This window comes from Epinephelus moara, chromosome 7 (assembly GCF_006386435.1).
Source record: "Epinephelus moara isolate mb chromosome 7, YSFRI_EMoa_1.0, whole genome shotgun sequence".
In the NCBI taxonomy this organism is placed as follows: Eukaryota; Metazoa; Chordata; class Actinopteri; order Perciformes; family Serranidae; genus Epinephelus; species Epinephelus moara.
The window spans coordinates 8,067,543-8,082,643 of NC_065512.1; the positions used below are offsets into that span (position 1 = coordinate 8,067,543).

Genomic DNA, 15,101 nt, shown 5'->3' on the forward strand with positions numbered 1-15,101 from the left:
TCCCACTTTAATTAGCAGATGTTAGCATGATAACAAACAAGATGGTGAATATTTATGCAGTTTGCATAAAAACATGATTTTATGCAAACTGGCATTTGTCATTATGACATGTTCTGGCAAAATGAAAAAGTATCCTACATCAGCAACCTGTGCCGACAGCGTCACAGCACTAAATCCAGCTTGTATTGCATTAGTAATAAGCAACATGACAATATGATTAACATAATATTATGTTACTAAAGCAGCCACTAGTGTCTGAAAAGCCAGAAACCGGGCACGGCAACATGAAGGAGATTAAATTTCAGTAGACGTTTGAGAGGGGCAGAGTGGCACATGTTGTGTTTGTTTATTAAAACGTTAATGTATTTGCTTTCGTGATGAGATGAGACATGGTAAAGTTAAAGCCTTTGCACACAAATTTTCGCATCGTATAGAACAATAAAATGCATTGGAATCAGTGTGCAAGGTTTCTGTACTTAGGTTTTTTCAGATGGCAGATAAAAAAAAAAAAATGCATCAGAAAAAAACGGACTCCGTGTGCAAAGGCCTTTCGTTGAAAGTCTTACTTTCGTTTTAGCAATGCTGCCATGCTCCCAGAGCATAGCAATTTACCTAGAGAGAACAGCGTTGTTTTTATTGACAGGAATGATGGCCAAAACAATGAAAACAAAACCTAAGTTGCATGAAACAAGAATTTCCCTTTAAGGCTTACGTATTCTCTCTCGTTTAGTCACTACAGTGTGCACTGACTTTCCAAACATCAATGCTATATTGCAACATAAACAAGGAAGCAGAGATTACACGTTTGACCCGTCTTTAGTGTTGAGGTCTTTGTTTATTGCTGAATAATTATTCCCTCGAAATGCTCTAAAACTGTCCGTCTCATCAGTGAGTAAGAGTCCAATTCGTGTCCACATGAGTCACAGTCTCATTGTCCATCACATCATCACATTAAACGTCCTGGATATATTTCCATCGCTTGTCCTTTTCGTACAGTAAAAAAGTCCCATGTACTGTTTTTGGTCTTACACAAGTCCACCGTCTGAGTTGAGCTGAACCATTTTTTCTAAGTCCTTCTTGACATCTGGGAAGCCCTCCAGCGTCTCCTGAAAGTCGTCCCAGGAGAGAGAGAAGCACTGGCAGTCGGTCAGCGCCCTCACTGTGGCCAGATGTTTGCCTTTGGTCAGCACGCATGTCTCTGTCGTACACACACAGAGGGAGCCACAGGAGCGTGGTTAATGAGCGAGTAAACCCTAATGACAGGGATGAGATCTGACAATTAATCCTAAATTAAATAACCAGACTCAGCTGAGTTGTTTCGGGAAGCCTGCTTAGCTCTAAACGCTGCAGAGGTTGGCTGCCAAAAAGATTAGGACCTGTTCCCACTTAAAGCCTGAGAATTAAATAAATCCCCCAAATTGGAAAAGATAGATTTATTTGCTCCGGTTTGACAGTGATGTTTTTAAAGAATGCGTCATGCACACCTATGCAAATAAATCTACAGAAGGGTCCAGTATTAGTGTGAAAGAATGGATCAGTTACCTCCATTTCACAGGCATAAAATTGTCATTAATCAAAAAGTACATTTTATGTGAATAAATTAACACACTAAACACCCTCTTGATGGTTGTTTAAGCTTTATATTTTCCCTGTTTAACCATTTACAGCCTCTTATATACACAAACTGCAAAAATGAAATCACCTACTGTACCTCTTGTGGTATCTAGTCATGCATATAATTTGGGTTTTTTTGTCCAGGTTTTTAATCTATTATCTGTCTCAGCATCAAACAAAATGACAACAGCAACATCTTTTCCTGGAAACATTATCCCTGTTACTGTAGGTAATCCAGAGAACAAGCTGTCAGCTGTTTCACAGGAACAGTTTCTGAGGTCGAAAGTAGTTCCAGTGAAAACTACCACAGTGAAAAACCAGGATTATCCAGAGTACAACTGTTTTGTGAGACACAGAAGCAGCAGATTTTGACACAATTTCCTTAAGGGCTGTGAGACATCACACACAAGGTCGACCATCGGTCAGTGTCGGGCCGTTGGTGAGCGTCCGTCACCCTAGTTTTTATAGTGTGTCGATCCTTGTCGGCTTTCTTTCAGCATGTTGAATTAAAGGCGGAACCCATTCTTTAGAGAAATCACTCTGACTGGCAATTCAATTCAGCAGGCTGTTCTCACAAATTTTCCGTCTGTTTTCCTATGAAAAGCAATGCATCCAAATTCGTACATATGCCATGTATTTTGAAAGGCTACGATCACATGACCAATGCGCTGACGGCAGTAAACAAAGAAGCAGCCTCGAGTGCTTGTAAGCAGGCAGGTTGGGGTGCTGGATGGGTCACAAAAAACAGACTTTCACCTGAGATTTTCCCCTGGAGTCACGTGTTCGGATCTGTGTGAACTTTGAGTGAACTTTAAGTCATTTTAAGCTTCGTCCTCACCATGTTTTTTTTCCTAAACCTGACCTCCATAACTTTACGTCAATTAAGTAACTGTACATTAAGGACATGACGTCATTCGTGGGGCACAAATTTGTAGGATATCATACAAACTGTTGTGGGTGCATATTTCATAGGTTATCATATGAAGCATTCTATGAGAATATATTGAGCTAAGTGCACAAGAAGAAAAACAGAAGTGAGGAAAGTAAACAAACAACTAAAATTGAGAGGGAGTGAGATCAAAACAAACCTTTTATATTAGGTAAGATTGTTTTTTGGCCATTGACCTCTTTAGCACCATAAATATCCTTTGTTCTTTCAACATCAGGTTGTGTTGTTGATGTGCTAACTGGCTACCTAGCAACCTGAATCCATCCCGTCGGTCTTTCATTTACCTTTTTGAAAGATAATTTTAGACAACTGCCACCTGCTGCTGTGGAGAGTTATTATCTCTCTTGTAGGCACAGGACATATGTGCTAGTTGGCCATTGGCTGTAGTGTTTGTGGTGTGTTCAAGTTCAACATTTTGGCCCAGACACAGGCGACATGAGGTGACGCAACAGTCAGCCTTCAGTTTGTTGTGTCTGGTCCTTAAGAGAGACAACAGCATATAAAGCTCTCCAATACAGCAGCCTTTGTTGACACCTCTCTGACAACAATTTTGCAACTTGGATCAAGGATTTTTAAGCAGCTACACATGGAACCATTTTCATCCAAAAATAATTTTTATGAAAATATGAAAATATGATATTTTGTGAATTAAAGGGACAATAATTCTGTTGCTGCTCAGTTTTGTAGAAGTAATTTTTCAATGCTTTGAACAACATAAATTTCCATTCACTTTCACTGTATCAGGAGGAGGCAGACGAAAAGAGGTGGTTGTTTCAATATCTGGACAAAAAATCCCAAATACTGTATGGCTAGATAGTATTAGAAGTTTTTGTAATTTGAGTGGACTGAAACTTTAAAAATCCACTTCCATAGCTCAATAACTACATATATCTGCTGAGGAAGACCAAAAAGCTATTTCAAACTTAAACCTCCATAGATCTCATCCCAGTATCCCAAGAATGTTAACCAACATCAACCAGTGGAGAAATATCTTAAAGTACAAAATATTATTGTGACACTGTTTCATAAAAAGTTCCCTCATGCATAAAGTACATATCTGTGTTTCACAACACAATGGAAGCACAAAATATAAAGACAACATTACATTACATTTATTATGTAACACTTAACATAGCTGTTGTGTTCTTACTGTACTTTAGCTTTAGGTAATACAGATGTTACTAAGAGTTTTTTATAAGTTATATGACTTCTATGAGTCAAAAACTGGATTTCATCTTGGTTTGTTTGTATTTTTCTAGAGGCATAAACAATCTGTGCTCCCAGCTAACTGGGCTGAAAAGTTTTAAAAGACATTCTGGTACGTTATGTTCTTTAAATTCACTGATGTTCTGTCACTTCTTCTCCTCTCCCACTTCAAGATACTTGACTGCCACTGTCTGGAAATCCCTTCTCACATCACTAGATGATGTTTCAAATAATCAGAACAATTCCATCTCACCTCCAAAAAAGTCTCCGTCACAAAGCTCCCTCTCGTAGGAGTCGGTCTCCATGAGGACCTGGCCGTGGTCGATAAAGAACATGCGGTCACCCGGGACGTTCTGTCGGACGATGGCGTCTCCCTCCAGGAAAACCTCATACTCCAGTTTGAGGAGGACGGCGTTGATGAAGTTTTCGTCTCTGCTCTGAAACATTGGCACTTTTCTCAGCAGCCGGCTGCACATCACCATCAGGATTTGCTGAAAAATACACAATAATATTAAGATAATTAAATATAACATTATTATCAAAATAAGGTGAACAAAAACCCAAAGCAATTGTACATCTTTAAGTTCCTAAGAGACAAACCACAGCTGTACCTCTTTGAGCGCAGAGGACACCGTGTCCATGACGTCCTTCTCATGAAACCACTTCCCTCCATAGCGAGCCTGGTAGTAGTTGTTGATGCGAAGCTGTAGTTCTGGTGGGAGCTTCATGAAGGCCATGTAGTGCTCCAAACGGCTCATCTGTAAAAAGTCACAAAGCCTTGCTTTCACTATGCAATTTTGTATGATCTCCACATTTCATGACAAAAGATTTGTCAGGTTTCACCTTGGAAATGAAGACATAAGCCTAAAATGAAAAGTTTCAATACTTCCTTTCTCCAACATTTCTTAATTCACAAAGCAAGTTTCAACTCTACTGGGGTCCCACACATTTCAAGGACTTTCCAGGCTCACTTCCCTCAAATTCAAGGACCCAACATGGCATAGTTTGAAACACTGATCACGGTCAGTTCCTGTTACAACACAGAACTCTTAAAATGAGAACTAGCAGGCTTTACAGAAGCTCACAGACAACAATTACAAAGAGAGAGAGGTCTGAATGTGTGAAAACTTTGTTACAGTGATGGCAGAGTATGAGCTCTGTTGCCTTCTCTAACACAGAGCAGCAAAACAATATATCAGGTACGAAGGCGAGCAAGAGACAGAGAATTTCTATTCTTGCACAAAATATATAAATTTAAGCACTTGTAATGACCCAAGTCTATCCGTCTATTTAAAAAAAAAACTTTCTAAAAATTCACAAACTTTCAAGGGTTTCAAGGACCCATGGGATTCTAGGTGTCCTACTCCAGGGGTCTCATTTATAAAACAGTGCAGAGCATCCAAACTAAAAACATACGCATGGACAAAAGCCAAGAATAGCATGCGCCAAAAAATATTACACAATTTCTACAATCAGGCTTCTACCTCACCATCTGCGTCACCAAATTTCCTATCTCCAAAATGTTCGTAAGCATGGGTCAATGTTTCTCCCATCAAGTCTGCTTTTATACATCACAACTTTTGCGTGGGAAGTGGCGTACGCCGCTTTCAGGCCTCGTTTTGTGCGTATGCAATGTTTATAAATGAGACCCCCATAGGTCTTTCTTTTGTTCATTTTTGATGATAGCTGTGGTGTTTTGTGGGGGTTATGTTATTCATTTTTGATGACTGTTTTCCAAGAGCACAGAATAATCTAACTAATCGACTAATCATGACAAGCCCTAATGCCAACAAGTTATTAACAGGGTTCCCACACAATTTCCTGGACAAAATATCCAACCTTTTCCATGACTTTTTAAGGACCCACAAAAAATTCTTTCAAGACCATTCACAACATCCATCCATCCATTTTCTAACCGCTTATCCTCGCGGGGGGCTGGAGCCTATCCCAGCTGACACTGGGCGAGAGGCAGGGTTCACCCTGGACAGGTCACCAGACTATCACAGGGCTGACACATAGAGACAGACAACCATTCACACTCAGATTCACACCTACGGACAATTTAGAGTCACCAGTTAACCTATCCCCAATCTGCATGTCTTTGGACTGTCGGAGGAAGCCGGAGTACCCAGAGACAAACCCACGCTGACATGGAGAGAACATGCAAACTCCACACAGAAGGGCTCCCACACCCGGGATCGAACCAGGAACCCTCTTGCTGTGAGGCAACAGTGCTAAGCACCACACCACCGTGCTGCCCCCCCATTCACAACATATAAAACAAATTGAACTGTATAGTATATTTTATTCCACATGCTAATTATTGAATGAAATATTTAGCAACCTTTTCCAATTTCTGATAGTTGGAAAAGGTACTTCAAACTACTGGCACAGTCACACAAACACTTAAAGTATATCAGTCTGGCTCTGGCTTTCTTAATGCATTTGATTATAAACTAATTTCCGCATCCAAGTGTAAAAAACAATGTGGCAACATAAGAATGTAGGCATACGCTTTTAAAGCATTGTAAGTTCATTACGCACAACAAAAATCCTTGACTTTTGTGTGAAGCACGTTGTGTTAGGGCTGTATGATAAGCCCTACATAAATAAAGTTTGATTGATTGATTGATACCACCGAGAGGTATTGTCTTACCTTGCTCTTGTACTCCTTGGCCGCTGGATCAATGTTGGCGATCATGGTTGTAGCGTTAGCGACGAGGACGGTGTACATTAGACAGCCGGACACCATGCTGACCATGACGATCCACATTTCAACATAATCTGAGGAACAAGACAGCGACACTCGAGCTTGTTTACTGTGGAAATGGTGGGTATTTATATCTGAGGGAGAATGTGACACCTGTGCCTTTTTTTAGCAGCATATGAAGAAAATCTATAAAGTTCTCACTTGTTGGTGCATCCATGGAGCCATAGGAGAGGGCGATCATCTGTGAGAGCGCTCGGAATACTCCCCAGGAGTACTTCACGATCACAGTGGCATTCTGGGAGAAGATTTTGTGTAGTGTAGATGTAGTGGATTAGAAATATAACGTATCATAAAATGGAAAATACCTGCTTGAGTAAATGTACTTAGTTACCTTCCACCACTGTCAACAACCATCATCACTCACACTCTGTCTATTAAAGTTTTGTTAAAGTAGTTTTACCATCAGGTTTTCTTTGCGGACCCAGCAGTCGGAGGGGAACTCCTCCAGCATGGGGACAAAATACTGGATGCAGCCGTTCCAGTGACACAGAAGGAAGATCATCATGAACAGAGACAAAATGCGGAAGAAGAGGCGGACCACCTCCAGGTTTGCATTTGACACCTGTCAAGGAGAGATGAGGAGAAAACATGTGACTTGAAGGCATTTGGGACAGAAATCATACACACTGCAGGGTGTCCCAGACATGTGTGTGATATTACAGCAGCATATTGGGTTTAAGCCTGATTGACGATGTACCATGTCCTCTCATAAGCCTGATCTGTACAGTATATAATCCGTACATATGCATTCACTCACTGGCACACTGATGGCTCAACATAAAAATATCTCATGTTAATGCAAGTGTATGTGTTGTTTTCTTACTTGCTAAGCTATAGTAACTTATGATTTGTTAAAAATTCAACTCCCTACAGAGAACTGAAAACAACAACAATGTTAAAAACCATGGTGATACAGTTTTATTTATTGAGCAGACCTGAGGTCCATGTTTATGTCGCCAGAAGAAAATGCTGATATTGTATGTGTCTGCAAACTACAGAAATGTTACATTTGCACGTTTCATACGTATCAAGTCAACGTTTCTAAAATGGTGTAGTATATGAGCTGACTTAGTCAACAGGAAGTGGAGGGCATTGTGGATGGTGTGTCACCTTGGTCAGACGCCTGCCAAGCTGCAGATCCCTGTTCGAATCCCACAAACAACAAAACTGGTTGTGTTGTAGCGAGTCATCACTGTGTTTTCAGCTGCTTTTCAAGCCACCAAACAGGGATGTTTTTAAGCGACCCACTGCTGTGTTTCCAGCCGGGATAGTGCCACAAAAAGCAGGTATTTCAAGCCAAAACATCATCTTTTCCTGACCGCAATCAAGTGGTTTTTGTGCCGAAACCAAACTACTCATTTACTGTACTGCTGTTGAAACGCAAAATTTAAACGTATCCCCGACATCAGTGGTTTCCAACTGGTGGGTTGTGGTCCAAAAGTGATTCGCAAACATGGTCAAGTTTGTAAAAAACACACTTAATTTTTATGTACAGTGAATTTCAGGCACAGAGCTTTTATTCTGAAGTGCTGTTTCCTGCTACAGAGTGACTGACTAACAGACAGCTACTTCACAGAGACAGCAAACTAGCTCAACGACATGGCCAAGCACAGGTATGATGCTGAATGTATTAAACTGTGTGTACCTTGAACTAATGACTGAGGAGAAATCTGGATGCCGAGGCTGGACCAGTTGGGAACCACTACATGATCACATACAAATGTAACATATCTGTGGTCAACCACAACATTTTTTTCTGATGATTGCGTTGCCTAGTTACCAAAGAATATCAATGTACGTTTTTGCAGTTTATATCTCCAGTAACAGTAACTGCGAACAGGGGAAACAACAGAAGTAACTGTGAAAATTGTTGGGCTCTCTAACAGTGGTGCCAACAATAATATCGCTTGAAAACAGTTCGGGGAGTTGAAAGCTGTCTGTTTCCAATTCAAAACAATCTTCCTGAGCTAACACTACCTAACAGCTGATTAAATAAAAAACAACAGTAACAAACTTGGTCTCACTCCCAACTTGTAAAGTACAGACGCTTAGTCAATGGCCCGTTGGCATCAACACACAGGGGCACCCTTTGGTGGCGGTATGATACGACTAGGGAGGCAGCGATACACGAGTTTTAAGGTTTACCGTGATATAAAAGTTGCCGGTTATCTTACTGTGTACATTTGCTTATCTACAATATTGAAAAGAAAATGCAACTGGATGGAGAATTTCCCTTTAATTTTACTTATTTTTTAAGGGGAGACTTTTTCCACATACTTCCATTCACAAAATGGTTTCAAGTTTCAATTATAGTCATAAAACGTTTGTTCAACCAACAATAACCCTCCCGTCTTCATTCCTTAAACGGTCGTTCTGACTGATAATAATAAAGATTTGTAATACCATGATACCGTGAAACTGTGATACTTTCGGAGTTATTGTACCGTGAAAATCTCATACTGTTGCAACCCTAGATACGACCCAGTCATTTGTTGACGTTCCAGACAACTACGAAGTTCTGTACTTACACTCTAAGTTTAGTTTGAAAAAGACCATATGCATTTAACAAGCAAAAACTGTACATTTCCTGTGAAAACAGAAGTTCATTTTAAAAGAGACAATGCATGTAACAAGTGTAAATTGACATGCTGTCCCTGAACGTTCAAAATTGACGCAGGAGGGGTACCTAGTGCATCACATTTTGACGTGATGGTCCATTGACCAAGTGTCAGTATTTGACAAGTTCAGAGTGAGAATGTGTTGCAGTGACAGATTTAATGCACCCACAACAAACAAGAAAAGAAAGAAAAGCTTGAAATATTTGCAGCAAACAAGTCACAATCATCAACACCTTCAGTGATGTGACTTGGTGGAGAATTTCGGACAGCAGGACACAAAAGGACATCAATGCAAGATTAAAGAATACCCTAAGGTACGTTTCTAAACTCCACAACCTCTGGAGGTCAAACGAATATAGCTTAAACACAAGGGGACCATCTACTGTGTATCATAGCAACGTCAAGTCAACCTTGATGTACCGCTCCAGGTTGTAATAAACCACAATAGATGCCTGTGAAGGTCATGTGGCATCCTCTGGCCTGACAAGACCACAACCTTGGAATTATACAGAACAACCAAAGCAAGAACATCACCACTGTAATAAAGCTGAGGCGACTGATGGCTGGACAGTGTCAAGGCAAAATAAAACCTGGAAGACTAAAAACGACCTGGCAGAGAAATGTGTTGGACGAGCTAGCCAAGATTAACTTCACTTGGGGGAGGCTCAACATGCCGAAATCTCACTGTGGATTAGTTAAGTAAACCGATTTATCCGCGTAATATCAATAAATCAGATTCAGAACACTTATTCCCAAAGCAGCAGGGTCCAGTTTTTGCCACTACACCAAAACATACACCAGAAACTGTTTATTTCAGCAGCCAGAAGCTGATTAAAGGTTTGGAGTTACAAATTCCAGACAACATACATTATGCAACATGCAAGATTTGTTCCAAGACATATTGTGTTTCATTATGAGATTATGTGATCATCAAGGTTAAATTTTGTTATCCAATGTTTGGATAATTAGAAAAACACAAGTTCTGTTTATGCAAAACGCAGGTTGAGCGTGAAGCAGCGTGTCAGCTCTTGTTTTACAAACGACATGGAAAGTGTTCAAAGTCAGATTTGTCATCGGATGCCAGGTCTAGTAAGGTATCTGCAGGTAGGGCATTAAGGTTGATTGAATTTCAAAGGTGAGCTTTGAAGACTTTGTCTGGCGTTTGAACTTACTTTCTCCACCTCGTTGAAGAACCTGACCAGTCTGGACACTCGAGCCAGCCGGATCAAGCTGAGGATCCGGACGAACATCAGTATCCTCATCATCTTGTTGGTCTTGGAGGGGTTGTCGTTGTTGTGGTACTGTAAGTCCTGGGATAATAAAATACAGAGGGTTAATTTTCTATTTTATTTAACTTTTTAAACACAACTTGCTAGTCTGCTAAACTTGTGTTAAATTTATACTCTTGTGTCTATTTAACAAATGTTGGTGGTGCTTTTTGTGGTTGCTGATGGACGGTGGTGGCGTGTGGCTGCGGGTCGCTCAATGGGATGAGGAAATCAACTCAACAGTCCATGAACTCTCCTCTCCTCTTCTGGTTGAGCAACCATTCAGTCATTTGTTGAGGCCAAGATATGTAAAAAAAAACAAACAACTATGACGCATGCCCCAAGTGACGCAATAGACAGAGCCAAGACTGAGTCTGGAGTGTGTTCCATAACACCACTGTCGACACCACCAAAGACATCAATGAATTAAATGAGTCTGTGGTAGAGCTGCCCCCTTATAGTTGACCAAATATCAGTCGACCAGAAAGGTCATTGGTTGGCAAGATTTCATTGGCTGCTTAGAAAAAAAACAACAAATAAACGTGAAACTCTATCAGGAGCTGCACCTTGTCAAAATAAATCAAAAACTATATGACTGGACCATGTGGGAATTTAATTTGAAAGGACAGACACAGGAAGTGTCCACGCTCAGCAGTCAGACAGGAGTCAGGTTAATTTCCAGGGCTGGTACCTGCGGTTATTCCACAGGCTAGTTAAGTTGTCGGGCAGGAAATCCAAAGTGTGGGATCATTTTGAGAAGGTGAAGGACGAACCCAAGGTGATATGTAAACTCATCTTCATTGGTCGACTACAAACATGACGTATCATCTGAAACATGGAAGTAGCTACATGCCCATTAGCCCACAGCGTCATTAACAGGCGGCTCGCTCAGTGTGTGACGTGCACTTGTAGATAAAATATAGGCCTATATTAATGAAGGTTCATTAGTACAGTTTTGTATTTCTCTGTAATGTAGCACAGTGTTAACAATGTTACTGATACTATTCTTTCTCACACCTTCAACTCAAACCACCAAAATATATCATTTAATCATTAAATTAATATCGTAAACATGCGAGAGACTAGTCGACTAATGACCCTAAATGATGACTATTGGTCGACTAGGAAAATTCTTAGTCTGTGGTGGATTTAATTTGTAAAATAACAGAAGCGACTGCACCCAAAACTACACTTAAATCATTCCACAACCAGAAACCGTCCGGAAATAGGACTAAATTATAATGCACAAGTTAAAGGAGCTGACAGGATCACATTTCACTGGAGTTGTACCTTGTATGATGTGACAAATGATTGATACTGTTATTACTGTATATTAACACCTTAAACCCTTACTGTTTATTATATTTATTACCTCAATACATATGTTCATTATTCTGCGTTTTATTGCCTTGTGCACTTCTGGTTCGATTTCCTGTGCAATGACATTAAAGTTAAATATACTCTCATCATCGAATTCTCATTAAATCTACCTTGTAAAATCATCTTATGTGTTTTTGTTTTGGTGCCTTTTCCTCAGTAGTTATTGTCTGTAAAACACTGTCTTGCTGCTCTGAGTGTTACATAAGTTTCTAATTATAAACCATGAACAAATAATGTAAAACTAAGAGCATAATTGTTTTGTGAACTGACAAATAAAGCAACACACTGCCGGCTGTTTTCTGCTTCAACAGTTTGTTCGGTATGACGAATGAAATGTGTCCTATTATTTTAAGTGGACCTAGAAGTTGTAATTTAAAATTATTATTAAAATTATTAAAATGCAAAACCAAAACCATCAATCACAGTTACATGAAATACATAAAATAAGGCAAACAAAAGAAGCTTTTGCTGAGATTAAAAGGAAAACGTTTACTTTTATTCTCCAATTATGCCAATATGGAAACACTTTTTAATTTACATATAATGTACCTGGATCATTAACCTCTAACTCCATTAATGAAAACTGTTTTGATAAATACTGCAGCACACTGTTTGCTGTTTTCAGCTCCAACAGTTTGTTCATTATTACCGCAAACAGCAGAATGTAGCCGATGGGGAAAGCAGCTATGATGTCCGGTATGAACCACGTCCTCAGGTAACTGACTCGGATCTGCTTGATATCCAGAATAGCTTCCTGTGAAAGAGAACAGAGCAGCAGATTGAGCAGATGGATGAAGATGCTGCGCAGCGCGTGACACGATCAGATGTATAATTTAACACTTGAACTGAACCAATATTTTGGGAGTTTGTCCAAGATTAAGGGAGACAGTGGTGTCGGATGAGATCGGCAGCGTGTTCGGAGAAAATCAGCACATACATGAAGCACATACATGAATATTTGAAACAAGGCAGAAACCAGCTGAGGATAAATCTGGCAAAACCAGATGTTTGTGCCGTCCAGAGTAAACACCACGGCCGGGAAAAAAACACCACAGATGTGCCATTTGTGATTGGCAAGATAGAGGTCACAAGGTATGAGCTGATGAAAACAAACAGGATATAGTCTGCATAATACTTAATTGGAAATGTTATACTTCTCATTTATTCAATACATCATAATCCCTGTTATAAAATCAAACAGCAGGTGCCAAACTTGCCCATGTCCAGGAGCAGAGGGGGGGCAGGATGGGATGGGGGCGGGGGGGGGGGGGGGGGGGGGGGTTGTTAATCTAGCCTTTCGTGTATTGAGTAGATTACAGATGGGGCAGAGATGGATTGTATGTGCTTGTCTGCGCAGGGATTATGGTCCTCCAGATTGTGTCTGAAAATAGAGTACAGCCACTCTCACCTCGCCGTCCTCTGCTATGATGCCCATACGGAAATTCAGAGCCACATCTATCAGGAACAGCGTGTCTGAAAACACGTTAAACCCTTCCCATGCCAGCCCGCTGTTCCCATCCAGAAACGCTATCTCCATGGGAATCCCAATCAGGTTCAGAAACGTGATGGCCATCATGCACATGATGTAGTAACTCCTGCAGGAACACATCACACACAAAAAAACATATGTGTGACATCAGAGTGAGCTTTAGATGTTGTTTTCCATGTAGGATTGTGACGGAAAGTCTCAGTTCATTTGCCAAAAGGACTCATTAGACAGTCAAGCTGCAAGCCGGTAAGGCAAGCTGATTTATGCACACGAAATACTCTGATACTGTAACTGCACTTCTCCTCAGCCGGGGTTCGATTGCCAGGCTCAAATAACTTTGCTCTGTGATCTCCAATTGTTTCATTCCCTCTCTGTTTTCACTCCATCTGATCACCTTACAAAGTGATAATAACAATACTGCATGGATGACGCAAAACCAAACCTGATCCACCGGTTTTGGTCCTTCAAATCCTCCAGTATCATCCTAAAATTCCTGGAACAAATCTAGAATTTCAAGAGTGGTGATCACTTTCAACTCTCCTTTTCTAATCATCAACTTTTAATTGTTCTTTTGGGACACTGCTTACTTGCCCTCTACATTTTATAGTAATTATACCGCATCTATTTGTCTTTTTTTGAGGTGCAACACAAATCATAGTCACTTACTGCATTGTCGACTGATGCTTAATGCTAATTAGTACATGCATGTAACATGGAGCAGGGATGCAACCAAATCTGGTGATTATCTTCTCAATTAATTGTTTAAAATGTCACAAATACAGAAAAAATGGCCAATACAATTTCTTAACAAACTCAACTGTCATCATCAACATGCTTGTTTTTTCTTCACACCTAAAAATATTCCGTTTACTGCAGAAAAAGACAAATAAAAACAGCAAATCTGTCAAATTAAGAAGCCGAAATTAGACAAAGTGTGCCATTTTTCATCATCCAAATAGTTGCAGATATTTTTCTACTCATCAACTAATCAGTGTATGCACCAATCAGCTCTAATATGGAGCAAAATAGGGAAGATACTCTATTAATCCCTGTAGCAAAATGAAGCACCTGCAGAAACTTGCAGAACCTGCACAACTTTTTAAGAGACTAGAGGCGGAGCTCTGAGCGCAGGACTGGCCTGAATCTATCAGATACATGAAATACCTCATGAGGCTGAACGGGTGGATGACAAAGACTCCGCTCTGCAGCTGCCTCATGCACTCCTGCTCCACGGCCATCTCGCTGCCGTACACGTACAGGGACTGGCGGTTCAGCTGCGGGAGAAGCAGAGCTCTCCATCCACAGGTGGCTGTGCTGCATCCCGCAGCGGGACCCTTTAGTTTCTCCATGACCTGACTCTGGTCCCCTCTGATGTGATCAGCCGAACGCACAGGCCATCCTCCCTCTGCTGCTGCTGCTGCTGCTGCTTCTTCTCAGGACAAGTGGAGTCTGACTCTACCAGTCCTGACCTCCCCTCGTGGTCACAAGGTAATTTTCCATCAAGGCTCCCAACCTCAGGGCTTATTGGAGCTGTGTGGAGCGATGCGAGTGGATACCCGCCTTTCTACTCCCTCCCACCCTCCCTCTCTGTCTGCCTCTCTCTATTTCTGCCCCCACCCCACCCCTCCACTTCTTTTCTTTTTCTCCCAGCTCATCAACTATTCAGTATCTGTGTCTCATCCCCACATGAATCAAGCCATGTCAAGAGGGTAAGGTCCAGCTCACATTAATATTGAAGACAATGGCATGTGCGTGTGTGTGCGTGCGTGTGTGAGAGGGGATCACAATAATTGTCATGTGAACGAGA

The 15,101-nt window shown here is 40.8% G+C and overlaps 1 protein-coding gene across 1 annotated transcript; it reads right to left on the bottom strand.

The window, feature by feature from the left end:
- Positions 1-328: 328 nt before the first annotated feature.
- Positions 329-14,774, bottom strand: hcn5 (hyperpolarization activated cyclic nucleotide-gated potassium channel 5). The gene is made up of 10 exons (XM_050049211.1): positions 14,459-14,774; positions 13,214-13,400; positions 12,455-12,559; positions 10,330-10,467; positions 6,940-7,101; positions 6,681-6,774; positions 6,426-6,553; positions 4,381-4,527; positions 4,023-4,260; positions 329-1,198 (listed from the first exon to the last, which is right to left on the bottom strand). The coding sequence occupies exons 1-10, from the start codon at positions 14,641-14,643 to the stop codon at positions 1,026-1,028; spliced, it is 1,557 nt and encodes a 518-aa protein (XP_049905168.1). The 5' UTR covers positions 14,644-14,774; the 3' UTR covers positions 329-1,025.
- Positions 14,775-15,101: the final 327 nt, after the last annotated feature.

What these genes read in the sequence shown, in the direction of transcription:
- hcn5 (XM_050049211.1), bottom strand. Translation starts at nt 14,643, where the DNA reads ATGGAGAAACTAAAGGGTCCCGCTGCGGGATGCAGCACAGCCACCTGT. An exon ending in TCCGCAAAGAAAACCTGATG is followed by an intron (nt 6,775 to 6,939) that starts GTAAAACTACTT and finishes ATCTTCTCCCAG; the next exon opens with AATGCCACTGTGATCGTGAA. An exon ending in CTCCATGGATGCACCAACAA is followed by an intron (nt 6,554 to 6,680) that starts GTGAGAACTTTA and finishes CTTGTTCCTCAG; the next exon opens with ATTATGTTGAAATGTGGATC.